Raw genomic sequence first — 22,481 nt, 5'->3', positions numbered from 1 at the left:
ATAGTTCACTGTTTATTTGATGCGAAACCCCACAAAATCATGCAAATCAAGAGATTCAAATCTTTGCGTTCACTTTAAGAACACCTATGAAGGGACCAGCAGTTGGAGTAATGGCTATGTTACTGGACTCCCATATAGTTGACCACAGTTCAAGTCCTGGACCCAGTGACTTAAACTCACACTGGGCGTGTGTGCGTGCATGCCCAAGATCCCGAGAGGAGAATGGAGGAGAAGGGATTGTAGCATGGCTATCTCCCCTGGGGAGTGACTTCTCGCTTTCCTTCTCCCTATTTCTCCCTGTCTCTCTGGCGAGCGCACATGCCCTATAACAAAAACCTCTAGAAAAAAAAAGAAGAAAAAGAAAAAGAAAGAACAACCATGAAATCACCCAGGCCATTAAGGGCACGCATATCCAAGGAACCTCCGAGTATCTGAAAGATGTCACTTTACAGAAGCAAGGTGTGCTTTCTGTCATTACAATGGTAGAGTTGGTAGGTGTGTCCAGGCCAAACTGTGGGGCTGGACACTAGGTCAGTGGCCCAAAAAGTGCTGAACTTTTGCCACACATACTTAAAAACACAAAGAGTAATGCTAAACTTACGAGTATAGATTTAGTTCTCTGGCATCAAGCATATCCAGGTGAACAAACACCCAGGATGTGTCACCCTATTTACTGAGCTCATGGGTTGAATTAACCCATACGTGAGCTCCCCCTGCCACATCAAGATGATCCTTATTGAAAAGGAACAACTGTTCCTAAACCAAAAGAATACGTCACACAGAGAAAAAAGGACATCCCAGAAGAAACTGAAGAAGCAAAGACCTATGGCACAGGAATACATTTGGCATAAAATAAATGCAGATAAAAGGAAAAAAAGAAAAGAATTAGTCTGGGGACCAGGTCTATAGTACAACAGTAACCAGCTGCTTAATCAAAGGTGAATTTCACAAGAAATTACTGCTCAAGCCCTGACCTGGTCAGCGTGAACACACCAGGCACATGCTCAAGTGCCTGTGATCTGACCAACTAGAGGAATGGAGGAAGGGGGTTGCAGTGTGAGCAGACCTTGGAGGGGAGGGTTCTCATTTCTCTCTCATGCATTCACATGTTCTATTGTGAATAAAGAAAAATAATAGTTGGTCCAGACCAACCTCAGTAGCACAGAAGTAATTCAGTGCTCGGTGATGCTGAGGCCACATGGGAAGGTCCTGGGTTTGATCCCATGGTCTTCCTGTAGGTGCCAGGTACATGAGCACATGCCTTGATCATGGCTGGCTGAGGATGGGGCTGGGGCTGGGGCTGAGAGTGGATTACAAAATGAGAACTCCGATGGGAATGCCACCCCATGGAAGAAATGAATGAATAAACCTAAAAAAAAACCCCACAAATGTTTTATTTATATTCAGATATTATTTTATTTTAGGGATCAGCAGGTGGCATAGTGGTTAAGGTGCTGGACTCCCACATGGCCGGCAGTAGTTCGAGTCCCAGACCTGGTGGGTTGTAAATCATGCCAGGTGCATGTGTATGTTTGCCCAAAATTCCAAGAGGAGAATGGAGGAGAAGGAATTGTGACATGGTGACCCTTTCCCTTGGGGGAATGATTTCTCCCTTTATCTCTTTCTTTCCCCCGTCTCTCTCTTAAGCTAGCGCATGTGCCTTATGGGAAAAACCTGGTTAAAAAAAAAAGTCTTATAAAGTTACTCTGATCAAAACTGAAATTTTATTCTCTTTTTAGTAGTTCACTAGAAGAGCTTTCTTTAATTCTCTCTTTTAACTGCTAGCAACTCAGTTTTCTGTGGCCAAAGCTAATGTGAAGTTAGGTTCCTCTTACAGCAACTAACCATGTATAAGGATTTTTTGGTTGTTGTCACAAATGTATGCCCGTGTGCATGAGGAGGTAAATCAGATTAATAACTCTATTTTGAAAAAATGGCTGCTCTTTTTGAAGTCTTGGTTTGCAAATGTTTCAAGCCTGAAACTTTACTTTGGTTAAGAGAAGGGATTTAATGAATCTTTATTTTCTTACAGAGAATTCTTGAACAGTACCTTTCAAAATCATGTATGTAACTTTTTATATTCCTTAAAGCACTTTGCTAAATTAATTTGAGCCTTGTTTTTCTAATACATAAAAAGATCATTATGAGTATACTCTAAAAAAATGTAAATTTTTGTCTAGGTATAAAAGGTCAGCGGGACCAGCAGTTGGTGTAATGGCTATGTTGCTGGACTCCCATGTAGTTGACTGCTGTTCGAGTCCCCGACCCGGTGGCTTAAACTCACGCCAGGTGCGTGCGCATGCATGCACATGCATGCCCAAGATCCCGAGAGGAGAGTGGAAGAGAAGGGATTGTGGCGTGGCCATTCCCTCTGGGAGGTGAGTTCTCGCTTTCTGTCTCTCTGTCTCTCTGGTGAGCGCACACGCCCTATAGCAAAGAAAAACCTCTCTTAAAAAAAAAAAGAAAAGAAGTCAGCACATTAGAAAAATATTGTTAACCTGAGGGAAAAAATTTTTAGAATTCCTTCAAAATGCCAACTCCCTCACTTAATTGAAAACACTATCAGACTTTAAATTACTATAACTGTTTAAGGATAATTTGAAGTGTCCGTTTTCCCTCCTATTTTTTCAGAGGGTACACGCACTCACCAAAGAGAAACAGAGAGGGAAATGGAGAAAGCACTCTCCAATTGGTTATGGTCAAACCGCAGTCCCTTCTCCATCTCTCCATCCTGTCTGGATTTGGGGCACACACACACAGACACACAGACACACACACACACACACACACACAAACACACACACATGTCTGCCATGTTTCTCAAGCCTCTTTGGCTGGGATTCAAATCACACAGCCAGCCATGCAGGATCTAGCTTCCCTAATCACCAAACCATGGGGCCAGTCCTGAAGTGTCCTAAATTTTTTTCATTGATATGTACCTTTCTTTGTTTAAATAGCAAAGTGGGGAGTTTACTGGAGAGGGAAGGAAAAACAGAGCTCCTAAGAAGCAGGGAGGGGTCCTGGAAAAACATGTTTCTTTCTAAGAGAAGAATAAATTGTTCTGATGTTACACATTTTCCACCTCATGTAGTTATCATTCACCCTGATTTACTATATCTCTAATAAGGTAATCCATTTCCTTCCAACCTTTCGTGGGGTGAAGTTCATTTATCTTCTAATCAAAGAAAATGAGTTAACTCCTAACAACCTCTGTTACTCAACAGAAACACATCTGTACTTTGGAATTAGTTATCCATTTTTATTTCATAGTCTTCTTATTTCTCATTACAAAATGGTCATATAGCAAATGTGTCACGTTATCATGTAATACCAAAAAAATTCATTGTGATAGCATTGTTTTAAAATGTTATTATTTGATTTTGATCTGACTAGCAGATGTCATTTTTTTCCCTCTTATATGTTCAGCCTGAAACATCTAACCAAAAAAACCAAGTCCTCTGTTAGCTCCCATATAAAATTGTGATGAACTTATTCAAAGACAGTCCCAATTGACGACTTCATGTCATCTATAAGAAATCAGGTTTTTTCCTACTTCTCACCGTTAGTGCTTTTTAAGCAAAGAATAGTGGATCTAGGTTTCAAGGTTTGTTTGTCTACATTCCTTAAAGCACTTTCCTAAAGTAATCTTAGCCTTATTTTTTCTAATGTATAAAATAATTATGATGAGGATACTCTAAAAAAAATGTAAATGGATGACACAGTGTGTTGTACATAGTCACTGTTCCAGAGATGCAGCCCTCGTTATTTTTATTCTGTGCTGTTCTGCCCCGTTTCACATGCCATGGAACATAGCTGGTCCGTTGTAGGAGGTATCACCCATACACTTTGCACAGCATTTGCTGTGCTTGATCAGCAAAGTAGTAGAAGAGAACATGTCTTCCTTGGTGCACAGAGCTCACTGAATATGGAAAAGTTCTGGCATATTTATTCCATGCTGGTGGAACAATCTCGAAGGTCTTTGGGAAAGAAAAAAGTTATAAGCAAAATATGGAGGGGTAATGCTATTTATAACCAATATAAACAGCCTTATTTGAACACCCTATGTTAAAATGACTACTTAATGCAGTAATTCATAGGAAGCTTTCTGGTGGGAATCAAGTGCTCAAATTAAGCAGCAGGTATTTTATGAGGCAATAATGATATGCCATTTATTGGTTGGACTCTGATAAACACCTGACAAGGAACAGTACTTTACCCGAAGAGACACGTAACATGTACCACACAGTCTAATCGCTAATACTAAAGGTCTGTGTAACTGAGCCTCGAGTGAGAATACTAAGAACAGTTCTCAAAGATTCACATAAGATGCTAACTAGTCCTTAACTTAAATGAATGTGTACATAAAGTTTAAGTGACTATAGTGGCTTCATATCCCTGTGTATAGAAATTGTGTGAACATGTAGAAATCTATTTAAGTAGAAAGTTATAAAGCACTTGCACATTAGCTTATATTCCTAACTCCTCCATTTATATAAAAGCATATTTTTCAACAAACGTATTTTTTTAAATATTGGCCTTTTCTGTTAACCCCAGGAAGACTTAACACCTACAACTTTAAGATGATGTTCCTATATTTCATTCTTTCTTTTTTTAAGAGAGATTTTTGCTATAGGGTGCGTGCACTTGCCAGAGACACAGAAAGAGACAGAGAGACAGAAAGTCGGGGAATAACCAGGAAGGATGGCCGCGCCACAATCCCTCTCCTCCATTTTCCTCTTGGAATTTTGGGCACACATGCAGACACGCCCATGAGTTTCAAGCTGGTGGGTCTGAACTCAAACCACATTTGCCCATGTGGAAGTCCAGCACCTTTAGCACTACCCCACCTGTTGGCCCAACGTTCCTATATTTCTAACCCATTTTTTGAAACGTTTCTTTCTTTCCTTCATGACTATAAGAGACAGAGAGAGAAAGAAAAAGACAAGTACCGTCAGTGGGGTCCCACATCATATTCCACCTTCAGCTTTCCCAGCCAGCATGGGCACATGCATATGGCATGTACAGGTCAACTGGAGCGTAAGACTCATGATCTCCCTATGGCTTCAGCTTTCTGTGAGCAGTGTGTCACCACTGAGCTGGCCCCCTTTATTTTTCATGAGGACTTTAACCATGATTTATGCACAAAATCTGTGATAGTAAATGAAGTTTTTATCGCAATAGAAGATAAAAACAATTATTTTCATCTTTCAGTTCTTTACATAAAAATATAATTCAAACATGCCAGACACCTGCACCAGCACCATGATCTGATGGGCGGGAGGACTAGAGGAAAGGATCATGGTGCAACCAGACCCTGTGGAGTGTGCTCATTTCTCTCCCGCTCGGTCCTACCCTCGTGTGTGTGCATGTGCTCTTTCATGAATTTTATATATAGATAGAGGAAATATGCTTAACTTTGGGGATTTTAAAATTTTATATTTCACCTTGTGGCTCTGTCAATCTGTCTTTTACTTAGGTTGTCTAGAAGGTTTAGGCTCAGGTTAGGGTTCTAGGAAAGTTTTTGAGGGAGACCAGGGGAACTGAAGAACTTATTTGATACTGAAACATGGCCATAAATATTTTCAAGTATGTTCAAATAGCTCTTCACCAGCACTTTTCCCATTCTTTGCCAAAACATTCCCACATACCCTCCAAGCCACCACTTTTGCAGATCTCTCATGAAAGTTTCCAGGGAAGAGGGTTGGCTCTGTTAGTGTGGCCATAGCTATACTAAGGTAGTTACTTTAATTCTGGAGAATTTCCTGATCAATATTCTGTTTCAAAAGTGCGAAGAGCTGGAATTACCCCTCTGAATCTTTTCCTAGAAATGGAATTCAGAAAGCTGACAGCTCCATTTGGCCAATCTGAGGTCTCAGACAAGTATTTCTCGTCCTCAATGTCAGTGCAGCTCTGCTATGGTATTCTTGGGTGGCCTCCCAGCCTGTCCGTGAGAGGCAATGCCAAGGTGCTCCAACCTTGTAGTTTCACAAATGAAGAGAATCATCTATGTTTTGAGAATTAAAGTTCATCCACTTTAACATTATTTCGAAGTGATTGGTGGTGGTACAACTTAATGGTTTCAATTTAAATCCTAAAATTCAGAGTGATTTTTTTTTATAATAGCATACAAATAGTATATTTAAAAAATCCAAGACCAGCTGTACAAGATTTATGAAAATTCACTAAGGTTTTGCTCCATTTGAGGATCCTCACTCCCCTCCCACATGAAGTGGAGAAATGTAAATACAAGCAGTTAATAGTATGGTCAAGACCATGAGGATATTAAGCAGCAAACTGGTATCACCACCAGTTCTCTTTGAATGTCCCTGTGGACCTCTGCATTTTTAGAAAGTACACTGGCTTGGTTTTAGCTCTGAAAAGTAGAAACTTTCTTGATTTTTTTTTCTAATTGAGTGAAAATAGGAAGAGTGAGAGACTGAAAACGGCAGCCCACCTACGTTTAATCATTAATAGAAAGCCCTTCAGTGAACTTAGGTCCTGATTTTGGAGTTTGGAATCTGACCTTTCCTCATAGATAAACATTATTGTTGCAGGTTCTGAGAAGGGTCACTCCACTGGCTGCCATCACAAGAGTCCCGTTCTCAGTGGCTCCTCTCTGGGAACTGAATGCACTCAAGGGTTGCCAGTCGACATGATCCTGCTGGCTGTGCTGTTCCTCTGCTTCATTTCCTCATACTCAGCTTCTGTTAAGGGTGAGTGTGTGTCGTCTTTTGCTCAACTTTAATTTTAGTCTTTGGTGGGGAACATGTGTGCATGTGTGTGTAAATAGTCAAAGAGTTTGTAACTAAACCATCTTTAAAACCATGTAACTTTGGAATGTTTGAGAAAGGCCAATGGGGTCGAATGGAAAACCAAATTTAAATTCCTCCATACATTAAGAAAACAGAGGTTCCTTTTAGTTTCAGTCCCTCAGACCAGTGTTTCTTGCTTCAATTCTCATTCATGGTCTAAGTTCAAAAGGGGGAAGAAAAGATGCCAGCTATTGTTACCTGCTTCAGTTGGTCACACTGAATGCAGTGCCTTCATTTGAATTGTAAAAGAGGACTTTTTAAAAAAGGTCTTAAATATCTTTCTAGTTGCTTAGCAATGTGACATCAAGAAGAGTTAGACCCAATGAAAAAGGCATTTGATTTGCCAAAGAATTATGAATGAAGTGGCAAAGCATGTATTAGTACTATTACTATTCAAAAGTGATAAAATGGTCATAGTTGCTGATAAAAAAAAAGTCAAACTATCTAATATAGATTTAAGAAATAAGGCTTATTGTCTTTGGGAAAACAATATTTCTAGCTACAGTTTTGAGATTAAATTGATTTTAAGAACACATAAGAGTTGCTGTCCTCAAAGCGAGAGAGAAAACATTTTATGAGAAATTATTTCAAAGGCTGTCTGAAATGTATTAATATGGAATTTTTGTTTTAAATCAGCTAGAATATAAGATGCTTGGGATTCTAAATGTTGTACTGTATAAAATGATCACTTTTTAGCATTTTGTAAAAAGACACTGTTAAAACCTATTAATCTGAAATACAACTTAGTATGACAGGGTCCATTTTTCTAAGTAACTGATTTAAAACAATTCACACTTAAACTTTTAAAACCTTTCTAGGATAAATGTGGCTGTTGATCATAGAATAAAGTTTGTCTCAAGATTTTTTGTGTGAAGAATGTTCACATGAGGAAAAGAGACAGTCTATTACTAGGGCAATAAAGGGCTAAGCTGAAATTACTTTGCCTAAGCAAAACACACTTTAGAGTTCTTGGACCAGCTTCTAAAATGTTTAGTATTTAATGATACAGTCTTTACTTAGCTGAAGAAAATTTAAGTCAGAAAAAAGCAAAGATTTAAAAATTTTATATAACTGAGGGTTGTTGTATAGAAGAGTTTCCTATGTTATTTTTCAAATTGAGTGTTTGATATATGAGCAAATCGAATGCCATGATATCAAATCTAATACCATGATTATATCGAGAAAAATAATTGTGATATAGCAGTTTTGGCCTTTAAACTAGAAACTTGGATAACTTAATATTTTCAAGTGCATTTATAAAGGATTTAAGCCCACCTCCCCCCCCCACACACACACACACATGCATACACACGGAGAACAATGGCATATAGGAAAAATGTAGTTTGGACCATAGCTACGATTTGTTGTATACAGGCTCCATAGCGAATTCAGATTTTCAGAAAGTGAAGCCTATGCTTAGGAGATGTCTTGGAGAAAAGATTACAAAAAGATGTTACTTTTGCAAAGGTTACTGGAAAAAGCTATGATATGTGTCTATATTGCCTGGGTCCCTTTCCAAGGTGTTGGAAAGAGCCTAGGCAAATGTGTGGGTCCCAGAGCTTAAACTTCACTAACATTGTGGTACAAATTGCTTATGCCAAATATCATAAATAGAAAGTAGAGGACTTGGGGCCAGCAGGTGGCACAGTGGTTGAGACACTGGACTCCCACATGGCCAACCTTGATTAGAGTCCTGGACCTGGCGGCTTGAAAAATCATACCAGGCACATGTGCATGTGTGCCCAAAATCCCAGGAGGAGAATGGAGGAGAAGGGATTGTGGCATGGCCATCTTCTCTCACTTTCCCTCTCTCTGGTGAGCACATGTGCCCTATGGCAAAAATCTTAGGAAAAAAAAAAAGAGAACTTGATATCTCTCTACTGAGATAAGATAAACCCTTCACATTATGGTGCCATGATTTCATTAATAGATTATTTGTTCTTATGGTTGACATTTAACCTGAAACTACTTAGAAGAGTCTACCTTGAAATTAGGCCATTCTACATTTGGGATACCATGTGTCACTTCAAAACTTGTCTCTAATTTACTTTTTTTTTTTTTTTTGAGAGGTTTTCGCTATAGGGCGCGTGCACTCGCCAGACAGCCAGAAAGACAGAGACATAGAGACAGAAAGCGAGAAATCACCCCCCAGGGGGGATGGTCATGCCGCAATCCCTTCTCCTCCATTCTCCTCTCGGGATCTTGGGCACGCACGCACACGCGCCCGGCGTGAGATTTAAGCCACCGGGTCCGAGACGCGAACCGCGGTCGACTACGTGGGAGTCCAGCGACATAGCCATTACGCTAACTGCTAGTTCCCTCTAATTTACATTTTTAATGCAACTTTTTAGTAAATTCTCAGATCTGGGTAGCTGTGAGGGCAGGTTGGAATGTGAAGAGAATGAAAGAGAGTGCTAGGATTAGTATATAAGAGGTCTATGTAAGTTGCTGAGTGAACTGTCTGAAGACTCAAGTTTTCTCTACTTTTCCTTAATTATACTAGGTATTTGTGGGTCTATTCTAAGTGCCTTCATTAGGTTTTCTTCACATAGCACTTTAAATTTTCTGCCTAATTTTGTTACCTTTACACCTGAGTGGTTCCTTCGCTTCCTGTCTTTAGCTCAGTCCTTCGCTCTGCCCTTACTTTACAGTTTGTTTACATTAATCATTTTTCAGTTGTTTTCTTTTTTCTTACCCTTCATCCCTCTCATTCATTTCTGACCTAGTTTTCCGTTGTGTTCTTAAATGCCATTACCCATCATCCTTTTATCAGTTGCAGATCTCTTTAAATCTCACTTCCAACTTAGCTCTACTTTATCTTCTTGCTTAAGCTAACTGCTATTGTGCTAATCTAAATTTCCTGCATGAGTATTTTACTTATTTATTTTAGTTTTTGTTTTGTTTTGTTTTTGTTTTTGTTTTTGTTTTTGTTTTTTTGGCTAGTGGGAGTTTGCACTCTCTGGAGACAGAGAGAGGGAAAGTGAGAAATCACCCCCGGGGATGGCCATGCCACAATTCCGTTTTTCTCCATTATCCTCTTGGGATTTGGGGCACACATGCACATGTACCCAGTGTATTTTCAGGCTGCTAGGTCTGAGACTTGAACTACTGAGTTCATCATGTGGGATCTAGCATCCTGACCACTGTGCCACCAGATGGTTCCTGCTAAATGAATATTTTAACATAGTTTTAAAAAGGTTGAAAATCAAGAGTTTTGTTGCCTTTAAATCAAGAGTTTTGTTGCTTTTAAGTCACTTAAAAGTTCTAAGTGCACTTGAAGGGGCAAATTGAGAGATATTGACTCCTTTTTATCTTTTTAAAATTAATTTTTCTTTTGGCCTTTATCTAACATCAATTTCCCCAAAACTGCCATTATAGATACTCAGAAAAGCAATACCCTAAAACAGAAGTGAAGTTAGCAATATAAAGTGAGCATGGCCTGATGCCTGGGGTTGCCAGATCTCAAAGGAACATAAACAGGGAAATATTTATCAAAAAAGAAAAGGTAACAGGGAAGGCACTTACCACAATTCACTTCTTTGAAACATTTTAGGCTTTATCTCCTATCGAGAGAGTTAGGAAAAAGTTTTGGGAGAAAAAGCTCCATTTTTTTTCCTGTGCCTTATCACTTCCAAGTCATAGACATGTTCTTTGGACCAGTGAAGTAAAACTAAGGAAATAATGAACAGCATAATAGTTTGGAAAGCTTTGAGACTTAAGACTACCTTCCTACAAAATTTTCAATTATTTAAATCAGAAGACACCTTCATGTAGTCCACAAAATTTGGACTTCAGTAAATTTAAACATAAAATTTTACACTACATTTGCTATTTGGGCTAGAACCTGGAGTCAGCTCCTGTCACCTGCCTTCTAATGCTGACCTTTCAGAATTGCTGTGAGGATTAGATAAGCCAACACCTATCTCCTCTGTGCCCTTGTGGAATTTGATAGGTGCCATAAAATGAACACCTCCCTGGCCAAAATATCTTTCCTGGCCAGAAAGCCAGTGTTTGAATCTGCTGCAGAGCCCCCAGTTAAAATCCGGAAGAGGTGGAGACCGAGAGACTGGAGGGGGTCTCCAACTTACTCCTTCAGGGCTTTTCCTCATTTTCTCTGCCTTTTGTATCCCACAGCTCAGGTTCTCTGACTGGAAGTCTGGACATGGTTTGTTCTGTGTGCACACATTTGGATACCTGCTCCTATACTTTCTTTTCCCAGCTCTTCTTGATTTCCATTAAAGTCCTTGCCTTCTTTCTTTGAAGGTTCATAGGATAATGTAAGTTCACCACCGAAAGTTCAAAGTGAATTGTGCTAAGTGCCTTTCCTGTTACCTTTTTCTCTTGGATAAATAGTTCCCTGTTTATGTTCTTTAGAGATCTGGCAACACCAGGTCTTTCTGTTGGTATCCCTCTCAGCTCTAAGTCTATGCAAATGTCCCCCAAGTCTCCTGGCCACATATAGACACCCCCGTGACTTCATCTCCTGCTTTGACGTACTTAACTCCAGCCTCTCTGGCCTCTCTGCTGTTCTTCCATGACACCCGCAGGAGCCTTCCCCAAGGCCTTTGCACTTGATGTTCCCTCTGTGAAGGGAAGCGAGGAGAGTAGGAGTGTGAGGGTCAGAGGAAGTCCTTCGTGCAGTGTCGTCTCACAGAAGTCTTCCCTTCAGCCTCCTCCCTCCCTTGCCTCTTTTGTTTTTTGTCACTAGTACTTTGGACATTTGCTAATATACTATTTTTAAATTGCTCATCTCTTCTTATTTAAAGGTGATCTCCACGGGGCCAGCAGGTAGCATTGTGGTTAAGGTATTGGTCACTCCCACATGGCTGACAATGGTTCAAGTCCCAGACCTGGTGACTTGCTTTCTTACTTTCCCTCTCTCTCTCTGTCTCTCTCTGGTAAAATTAAAATAAATTAATGAAGAGATAAAATTAAATACATTTTTTTTTAAAAGGAGAGCTCCACGAAGGTAAAAATTCTGTCTGCTTGTTAGCTCGTATTGACCCAGAGCCTTGAAAAGTACCCACCACCCTGCAGGTGTATATGTTTGTTGAATAAACAAGTAGGTTTCTAGCTTACTCTATAGGAAAAGAAATGAATTCAACCTAGAGTTTTAGAAGTATATAGTTAGTTAAGAAGATCATCTCTAGAGCCAGGCAGCCGGGGTTCAAATCATGTCCCTACTGCTAATTACATGGGTGACCTTGGGAAAATGACATAATCTCTGCCCCTCAGTTTCTTTATCTGTAGAGAGACTAATAATACTGCCTGCCTCACTAGGTTTTGGTAGGATTTGATGAGTTAATACACATAACAACAGCTGATACACAAAAGTACTTCAAAAAGTTCATGTAAAAAGAATTAAATATATGTTTATTTTGGTGCAAAAGAATAGAAATCCATACATAGGTTTTTTAATACTGTGCATTTTACATAAACATTTTGAAGACTCTTTGTGACTCTCTCCTGAGAATCATGGCTACAAAATACACAAAAAGAATTTATATGCCCATACATTTCAAGTCATGTCTAAGAAAGACTTGATCTTACTCATTCACATTTCTTCAGAATAGATTAAGCTGAATTGGAGAGAGCATGTGAACCCATCCATCTCTCAAATTTTTTGGCTCACAGTTCTGACTTGGATACTATTTAATATTAAATTGCCCCTGCGAAATTTAGGCCTGTGCTAAGATTTTCTGTATTAAAACACCATTTCATTCAGGCATGGATCATTTAAATTTATATACATGTAGCTCTGAAATGTACCTTTGTACTAAAAATTGCTAATTAATAGAATAATTACACTGGAGGGATATTCCTTAAATACAAAAAATATTAAAACATTAACTTCTAGTATTTCTTTGGCATTGACCTGTTTCAAGAAATAATATGTTAATTACAAAAGTTTCTTTATTAAATTTGTAAAAGAATTCCTGGCAGGACCTCCACTTGTAAATCATATCACATAATTAAAAGCAACATAACAGCATCTCTTTTAAAAAATACTGGGTAGTAGGGCAAGCCCCATAGCCTAGTGGTTAAGGGAGCTGGATTCCACATGTCTGGCTCTTGTGGCTTGAAAAACACACTGGACATGTATGCATGCATGCCTCAAATCCCAACAGGAGGGAGAAGAAAAAAGAAGAGATTGTAGGATGGCTATGTTCCATTAAGGGGTGCTTTTCCCTCTCTCTATTTCTGTCTTTCTGGCAAGTGCACACTCCTGGGAATTAAAAATAATAATAGATTCTATAGTACAACCAGGGCAATATTCAGATAATTGAATAATATTTACTAAGTTCCCCCTGAATGCCACTGTGTAGAGGAATGCACTGACAGCAAGACAGCACATTCCCTGGCCTGACACATGCCTGACATAAAAACTTGACTTGTGTCACTGTCTTTGTGTAGGTCACACAACTGGTCTCTCATTAAATAATGATCGTCTGTATACGCTTGCATACTCCACTGAAGTGTTTCTTGATCGGGGCAAAGGAAAACTCCAAGACAGCGTGGGCTTCCGAATTTCATCCAGCGTGGATGTTGTCTTACTTTGGAGGAATCCTGATGGTGATGATGACCAACTGATTAAAATCACGGTGGGCATGTTCTACCAGAAAGCAGAGTCTTTGAGAAGTGTACCATTTGATAGCACTTGTTCTGTACAACTTGCTACACATCCGCTTAGTTTATTATCTAACTCTAAAATAACTAGATGTTTTTGTTAATCAAACATTATCTAATTTTTCAAAGTTTTTAAATTAGGCAGTAGAAAATACATACTTGTAACCAGAATACGATGTCTGATTCTATATGCCTGTTAAAAGGGACATTAAATTAGAATCAATTTAAAATTGATTCAGCAGTGAGGGGGTCTCGAAACTGTCATGTGAAAAGTGATTGAGATCATGCTAACTGAATGAGGAAATAAATCAGGAGGTACCTGAGTTCCTTGATGTAACTGGTGGAATTACTAATGAGAGAGTAAATCTATCCCATGTTCTTCCTGAAGAGCGAACCAGGTACACCCTGCATGGTTAAGAAGGAACGTCAAATTAGATGTCCTTTGGGGCCTTTTCTAATGTTAACATATGGCGATTCCATATTTGCTCCTCAAGGACCTGAAGGCAATAGACTCCTTTAGTAAAGAAAAGTTCTTGAGTCTACTCTTCATGTTCATGTGCAACAGGAATGGGGCCAGGTACTTGGAGCAGGTGGGTGCTGATGTCCTTGAGAATGCCATGTAATCTCAATGCATTTTACCAAGGATCTCTGCTTCTTTGGACCTCTCTAACAGTTGTGTTTTGCAAGTTGGATCAAAACTCCACCTGTCTGAGCCATTTCTCAATAGGAGAGTAAATTGTTCTGTGGACAACATAGTATACCTTCTTGTTCAGTAATTAGACTGTTTTTCTTTAATTTTATATATACAGATATGGTAGAGTGGGGCAGGAGTCCTTTTAGACAAATGGTACAGAAAGTAAAGTGATTAGGAGAGAGTTATCATTCAAAACAAATGAAGAGAGTGACAATGACATAAGAGAAACATATTCAAGCCATGATTACTATAAGCCTGAAGTCAGAGAGTTCTTTTGGCCTTATTAAAAATTCTAATTTTTAATACCTTCTGCATTCTTTCAAAGTGAGTTGTAAGGTCCTATGAATCATGGATTAAAAATGATGAAAGAAATGAGGGCCAACCCTATCTATTCCTTTACCATTTTAGTTTCTTAGAGACCATGCTGAAGACACACACAGGAAGTTTTTCTAATAGGTTTCTTTCCATAACTCCAGATAAAAGATGTAAATGTCGAAGATGTGAATCAGCAGAGAGGAGAGAAGAGCATCTTCAAGGGGAAAACAACACCTAAGGTTATAGGGAAGGAAAACTTAGAAGCTCTGCAAAGACCTGTACTTCTTCACCTGGTCCACGGAAAGGTAAAGGAATATGGAGCCCCACAGCTTTGATCCCTGCCTTCTATTTTTCCCCCTCAGTAGATACTATTTTGAGTTAATCATGTTGCCATTATTTTCATGGTAAATGGACTTTTTCTGAGAACCAAGAAACAGAATTGCAAACTAAATGTTTCAAAGTAAATCAATGCCCTGAATTTTCTTATATTTTCCAACCAACTTACATTTCCTATTTTTGTGAAAATCTTTATAGGAGAAACAATCATTGATGAAAGGGATTATTAAAAGGTACATCTTCTTATCAAATTAGGGAAGATTACAAGGTAGTATAACAAAGCAACTCATCACAACCATGATTGGATGAATTCAGAAAAGTAGACAAATTATGAGAATGAAATTATCTGACTTAGATAAGTCATATGAACTTGTAATGAGAATATCAATATCTGATTAAAATACAAAGTTGAAGCTTTTGAAAGGGCAATGGCATGTCTAAGAGTTGCTTTATAAAAAAGCCCATGATATGAAAAAGTATTCTATATCTTAAAATAATAAATGAACACTATAATATCCATGTGGAAATCTAATCAGAAAATTATATAAACATGCATTACTTATGGTTTGATTCTAGTCTATCAAATTGTCTTCATATATTTGGAATTGAGAAGCAGTTGTGATCGGTGAATTGTTAGTAGTACATATGTATAATACTACAATGATATACATAAAAATAAATCAGTAAAGATGAAATCATGTTCAATTTTAGGAGCTAAAGTAAAAAAGCAGGAAAGGGACGTAATAGTTATAACTCTGTATATATTGAAAATTAAAATGTCCAGATTCAAAATAAAGATGAAAACAAATACTTTAAAATAGAAAATTCTATTGCTAATAGTGATGCACTATTGCTAATAGTGATGCACATTTTTATATAAAGTACTGTATTTAAAAAGGGACTCTCAAAGAACCTTGTGTTATCCCCTTTCCTACAACCAAATATGAATCACCATGTTCAGGACACTTTCTCTTCTTTCTCCTCTTGTGAAAACACTTACCCTGTTTCAGGCTTTGCTCACAGGCCTTTCTTCCATAAAGTTCCCACCCTTCTAGCCAGCTGGAAATAACTACTCCTCTTTAGAACACTTTCAGCACTTTGCAACTCACTTACGGCCTTTCTCACTTCCCTTTTTGGTCATTTGTGTTCAGTGCTAGATTGAGTTTCAGCAGGGAAAATTCCCACTTCTCTTTCTTTTCCAGTCCCTCCCCTTCACCTCCACACACTTCCACTTCTTCCCTCCCCAAAGTACTGAGAACTGTGCCTTACACTGACTGCCGTGGTGTTCCATGAAACCTCACCCTACGCCCTCCCAAATCCACATCCTGGGCTTATTTCTATCAAATAATTTATCACACTGTCTTGTAATTCTCTTGCTTGTCCACACTCAGAGTAGGTTTCTTGTGAGCAGCAGTTGTGGTTTTTATCTGTATATTCAGTACTTTGTTCCCAGTAGGAACTCAATAAGTATTTGTGAAATAGGGCTGGCTTTGTAGCCTGGTGGTTAAGGGAGCCACATCTCACATGGCTTGAAAAACACTGGGCATATGTGTGTGCATGCCCCAAATCCCACCGATCAGGATGAAGAAATGAAGGGAGAAGGGATTGCAGTATGACCATGCCCCACTGGGAAACACTTTTTTCCTCTCCCTCGCTTTCCTTCTCTGTTGCTCACTTTGTCCCTCTCTGTTGAGCACACATGTCCTCTGGCAATAAAAAAAAAAAGTAAAACAAACGGATGAGCAAGTAAAGTTAAATGGGGCTAAAATGAATCAGACTTTGAGAAAGATTTTGCTTATTGTTTACTTAGTAACAGCTAAAAAGTTCTGAGCTCTTTCTTACTGGGTTTCAGGCACTGATAGAAGGCATTATGTGAGTTGTCTCTTCTATTGTTTAATTATTTAAGAATTATTTTATTTAACTTTATTTATTTTTATTTTGACTAGAGAGAGACAGCGAAAGAGAGAGTGAGAAAGCAAGCCACAAAGTACAGGACTCAAAATGTGGTTGGCCTTGTGGGAATCCAGTGCCCTTAACCACCATGCCACATGCTAGCCCCCAGTTGTTTAATTATTTTTACAGCAGCCCTAGGAATGAGGTATTGCTTTAGCATACTCTAGTAACAGATGAAGAACCAAAGTTAAGGAACTTGGCTAGTGTCACACAGCTGGCTGGTGGTGGAGCCGTGATTTGAAATGGCATCTATACTCAAAATGCTATGTTCTCCTGTCCTCTAGCCGGAAAGGACTTGGGAGAATGCCCACCTCTTTGGTTGACTTGCAGTAGCCCTTGTTTCATCCTTTGCCCTGTTAACTAACTTGCTTTGCATATAGCTCAATTTCTTTTTAACAACTTGAGATGCTGTTCTTTTTTCCTCTGGGCTTCCAATGTGGCAAAACACTTGAGTCCATGACACATTGATTGCATTCCTAATCTTACTGACAACCGATCATTTTATAGCACCTTCAGTAGCAGCTGAGTACAAAGTCTCTGGTTTCAAACACAGAAGGACTCAGTGCCCTCCCTGTTCAAAGGCTGGGATGGAACTGCCACATCATTATTTCGGTGACTTCCAAGTGCCAGCTCTACAGGAGCTTTGCTTTGTGGAGACTTCCTGTAGCTGCAGGTTAAAGTGCATCATTGTATCTTTCAATTATATGATAAGGTACCTGTTGGAGAAAAACTTGACCCTGGAGACTAAGAAGCCAAGTGGAATTTTCGGCCACATCATGGTCAGAAAGGTCATTACTTAAATCATCATTTCAGCTTACCGTGAGAGGAATTATGAAAACTGCTGATGCACAATTTTCTTAGAACTTTCTTCTGCAGGCTTGAATAAAATTTTACTCCTGGGATTTCTGTGGTTTCAAGGATGCTCAGCAGCATGTTTTGTGTCCTTCCAGAGAGTCCCCCTAACCCCTCCTGGTCTGAAGTGCCATATTTACATTATAAAAGAGAACCCACCAAAATACTCGGATGTATGTTCATTGCACATCTTTTTTCTATGCCAACTCGTGTCTCCTACATATGTGTTTGAGCATGGTACTAGCTTTTTCTATCAACCATAAACCAAGTTGGAAATGTGAGTTATCAGGTTATGTTGATTAACACTGACAAGCAAAAGGTGCCTTGAGTTATTGCACGGATTCTTTTTACGCCTGAAATGCTAATCCAATTAGCTGGGTAATCACCAGACTTCCATTTCTGGTTTTGGCTGTCAGTATTGATTAAATTAAGCATGTGGCTGCTGAGTGGGCCCCTTTATTTTGCGTTGTTTCCAGGCATTGATCTCTCTGAATCCGTACCATGGCTTCTGTAAACACACTGAACCTCCAGAAGAAATGTGATGCCTCGAAACCTTTCAGAATCATCACGTCACGTATTTCTTCACGTACTCGTTTTCCAATGTGCCAGGGTGTCGCTATGCTCTGTCTTAGGCACATGTCAAAGATAAAATGACTATTCTCTGTTATCCTTTTGCTTTTTTTGCTGTTTGGCCAGTTAGTAGAATATGCCTTGTCTTATTCTTAAAGAATATGTAAATTAAGGAAATGGGCAGAGAGGTGTTTTCTTCCTAAGGTAAAAATTTGAATAATGCCTATTGATTCCAAGGGGACACTGGGCCCCCAAATTTGTCTGGGAGAGGCTGTGTCTCCTCCCTGACACCCCTGCCCCGTCTCCCTTTAGAGTTGGTTTCGCTGGGTTAAAAGTGTAGTTTGTAACGAGGTTACACCTGCTGCTGCTCTCTGGAAGCTCCAGGGACCGTGACATTAGATAAAAGCCCTGTGTTCTCTCAGATGTTCAGAGCTCATTTCAGAACTAAACGAAGTAATCAGTTTTATGACCTGGATATAATAAACCTTGCTCAGTTCATGTTGTGAAATAATGAATTTAAGATCACTACTGATTAAACTGCAAAATTCTCACTTTTTATTATTATTATTTTTTATGATCACAAGCCAGCTCAATTCTAACAGCTCAACACTTAACACAGATCCCCGTGCTGCCCTCACCATGGAGCCCATTGATCTGCACTAAAGAAACAGAAGTTGGGCCCCAAGAGGTAGCAGTCATGCAAAAGGAGAGACTTGTCCACGTCTTAGTTCTAGGGAAACAATAAGACTGAATAGAAAAATGAAAAAAATTCTGTTTATTTTATGTCTAGCAGTTTACAATGATCAGCCTGCCAGGAAAAAAAAAAAAAAAAAAAAAGGCTCTAACATGATTTTCTGAGGGATCTAAAGGTCAAGATCAAAATGTGATCCCTAGAAGTGGGTCAGTAATGGATGACCACACAACTGGAACCATAGTCCAAAGATTAAATGCAAGAATTGGGTTTCCTGAAATTTTAGGCAAAACTTTATCAATAGCTCAGCTGTATTATGTAACATAATACAGGAGAGTGAAGATAATGATGATAATACGGGTATTTTATCCACTTAACAAATCCTCTTGCTTTCTTTCCTAAGTATTCAAGGCCCGGATTGACAAGACACAGGCCATAGGCTTGTCTGCATTGCCACCCAGTGAGCACTTTTGATTGCTCCAGGTTCAAATAACCCATGATGAGCCCCTCTAGTTGTGCTGTCTGGAGTTATCAGGCTCCCAAATATTGGAAAAGGAAATGCACTGTGGTTATTTTTTTAAATTTTTTAAACATTTTTTGAGTTTTTTGCTATAGGGTGCATGCACTCACCAGAAAGACAGAGACAGAGAGACAGAAAGTGAGAAATCACCCCCACGGGGGATGGCCATGCTGCAATCCCTTCTTCTCCATTCTCCTCTCGGGATTTTGGGCACGCATGCACATGCGCCTGACGTGAGTTTAAGTCACGGGTCTGGGACTCAAACCACGGTCAACTATATTGGAGTCCAGCGACATGGCCATTATGCCAACTGTTGGTCCCTGCAGTGTGATTATTAAGGGAGAGAACACTCGGTTTACAAAACAGAACATTAGAAACTTCAGCTTGGGACTGAGAATTTGCCAGTGATTTGTTTGAGAATTTGATACCACGGATTTTCAGACACTGAGGTCATTATTCCAGTTCCTTTTTAACTGGTACAAACACCATCTCAACTTTTATAGGTTCATCCAGTGTAACGACTAAAATTGATCGCCAGATAAAGTACCTAGTAAATTTGTTGCTAGGCAGAGTATAACAAGTCTTCAAATAGTTCATGGAAAAGGTGTATTATGAACAAACTATACATAGAATCAAGTTTTTTATACCAAAATAAACTTGTACCTTAATTTTTGCACCAAAATAAAAGTGTACTTTTAAATTTTTCTATAAGCCTTTTGATGTCCACTTATATATATAGGAAGTAGAAACAGAGTTTGAGATATATCCTAGACTAATTCAGGTGAAATATCCTCTTCTTCTAAGGCATGAGAGAGTTTTTATGTAGGCTGAATTATTCAGATTGGTATTAATTGGATTCCTGGTAATTGCATAGTTACCGAGCTTTCTGTTTTACTTGAGATACCATGATGGGTTTCAAAGAGGAATTCAGGGAGGCACTCAGGATATTTCTGGTAGAAACGCTCAGCTATAATTATCATTGACCTTAGGAATTTTTACAGGGAAGACATATCTACCCTCTCTTTCTAAATTGTATGATATGTTTGGAGTCAATACAGGGTAAAAGACAGCAGGCTGCTTTCCAAAGAATTTTCTGTCTGCTTTTATCCTTGTTTCTTAAACATGGATTAAATTATAAAATGGTAGAAGACATCGTTACCATGCCTGTGGCTATTAACTATCAAGGCTACAATGAAGTGAAATCATGTGTTACTGCTGCCAGTTATTCTGCTGGAAGTTACCTTCCTCATTCCAACCTCTTTCCTCTTCCTTTTTAAAAAAAGTTTGATATAGGGCCTGTGGAAGGAGACAGAGAGGAAGGGGGAAAACTGAGAAAGTAGGGATGACTCACCCCCACGGGGGATGGCCATGCTGCAATCCCTTCTTCTCCATTCTCCTCTCGGGATTTTGGGCACGCATGCACATGCGCCTGACGTGAGTTTAAGTCACGGGTCTGGGACTCAAACCACGGTCAACTATATTGGAGTCCAGCGACATGGCCATTATGCCAACTGTTGGTCCCTGCAGTGTGATTATTAAGGGAGAGAACACTCGGTTTACAAAACAGAACATTAGAAACTTCAGCTTGGGACTGAGAATTTGCCAGTGATTTGTTTGAGAATTTGATACCACGGATTTTCAGACACTGAGGTCATTATTCCAGTTCCTTTTTAACTGGTACAAACACCATCTCAACTTTTATAGGTTCATCCAGTGTAACGACTAAAATTGATCGCCAGATAAAGTACCTAGTAAATTTGTTGCTAGGCAGAGTATAACAAGTCTTCAAATAGTTCATGGAAAAGGTGTATTATGAACAAACTATACATAGAATCAAGTTTTTTATACCAAAATAAACTTGTACCTTAATTTTTGCACCAAAATAAAAGTGTACTTTTAAATTTTTCTATAAGCCTTTTGATGTCCACTTATATATATAGGAAGTAGAAACAGAGTTTGAGATATATCCTAGACTAATTCAGGTGAAATATCCTCTTCTTCTAAGGCATGAGAGAGTTTTTATGTAGGCTGAATTATTCAGATTGGTATTAATTGGATTCCTGGTAATTGCATAGTTACCGAGCTTTCTGTTTTACTTGAGATACCATGATGGGTTTCAAAGAGGAATTCAGGGAGGCACTCAGGATATTTCTGGTAGAAACGCTCAGCTATAATTATCATTGACCTTAGGAATTTTTACAGGGAAGACATATCTACCCTCTCTTTCTAAATTGTATGATATGTTTGGAGTCAATACAGGGTAAAAGACAGCAGGCTGCTTTCCAAAGAATTTTCTGTCTGCTTTTATCCTTGTTTCTTAAACATGGATTAAATTATAAAATGGTAGAAGACATCGTTACCATGCCTGTGGCTATTAACTATCAAGGCTACAATGAAGTGAAATCATGTGTTACTGCTGCCAGTTATTCTGCTGGAAGTTACCTTCCTCATTCCAACCTCTTTCCTCTTCCTTTTTAAAAAAAGTTTGATATAGGGCCTGTGGAAGGAGACAGAGAGGAAGGGGGAAAACTGAGAAAGTAGGGATGACCATGCTGCAATCCCCTCTTCTCCATTCTCTCAGGAATTCGGGCATGCATGTACATGCACCTGGCATATTTTTCAAATCACCCGGTCTGGGACTCAAACCACCCAGCTGGCCATGTGGGATTCAGCCACCTTAACCACCATGCCACCTGGCTGGTCCTTCTCTGCCTCCTAAGGGAAGCTCAGAGTAGCACCTAGAGCAGACTATGCAGCAGTAGCAATTGCAGACTCAAATCTTCCAGTTTTCTGTAGCTCGTTTTACCCAAGGCCAACAGGAATGTTCTAGAGGGTCAGAAAATAATGCTCCTGTGAAATTGTATCCATAGGCACTGTGGTCATGCCTAGGCTCTGATAGCTGACGGAGGCGGTGCCGTCCCAGGAGTCCCAAGAGTGGTGATTGCCATTATCTTCCAAGAACCTTTTTATTTTTTGTTACTTTAAACCTTGGTTTGTTTTTGTTTCAAGCAAGATTACAGTAGAGGACATACTGATATGTTCAAAGAGAATGTTCCAGATTTCTTTTCCTTGGGCAATCCTTGTTTTCACAGAAACCCAGCGTATGTCCAC

General features: G+C 39.2%; 1 protein-coding gene across 1 annotated transcript in view; it reads left to right on the top strand.

Annotated features, from left to right (window-relative positions):
• Positions 1–2,349: 2,349 nt before the first annotated feature.
• The window catches only part of MTTP (microsomal triglyceride transfer protein), a gene marked incomplete in the record, with an annotated part of 67,298 nt that continues 47,166 nt past the window's right edge, over positions 2,350–22,481 (top strand). The window contains 4 exon segments of the mRNA XM_027773312.1: positions 2,350–2,378; positions 6,555–6,713; positions 13,227–13,414; positions 14,610–14,753. Coding sequence (XP_027629113.1) covers positions 6,653–6,713; positions 13,227–13,414; positions 14,610–14,753 — 393 coding nt within the window.

The sequence above is a fragment of the Tupaia chinensis genome, unplaced genomic scaffold, assembly GCF_000334495.1.
Source record: "Tupaia chinensis unplaced genomic scaffold, TupChi_1.0 Scaffold000340_1, whole genome shotgun sequence".
NCBI lineage: Eukaryota > Metazoa > Chordata > Mammalia > Scandentia > Tupaiidae > Tupaia > Tupaia belangeri.
Note: the sequence above shows the minus strand (reverse complement) of the source record. Positions and strands in the feature narration are given on the sequence as shown.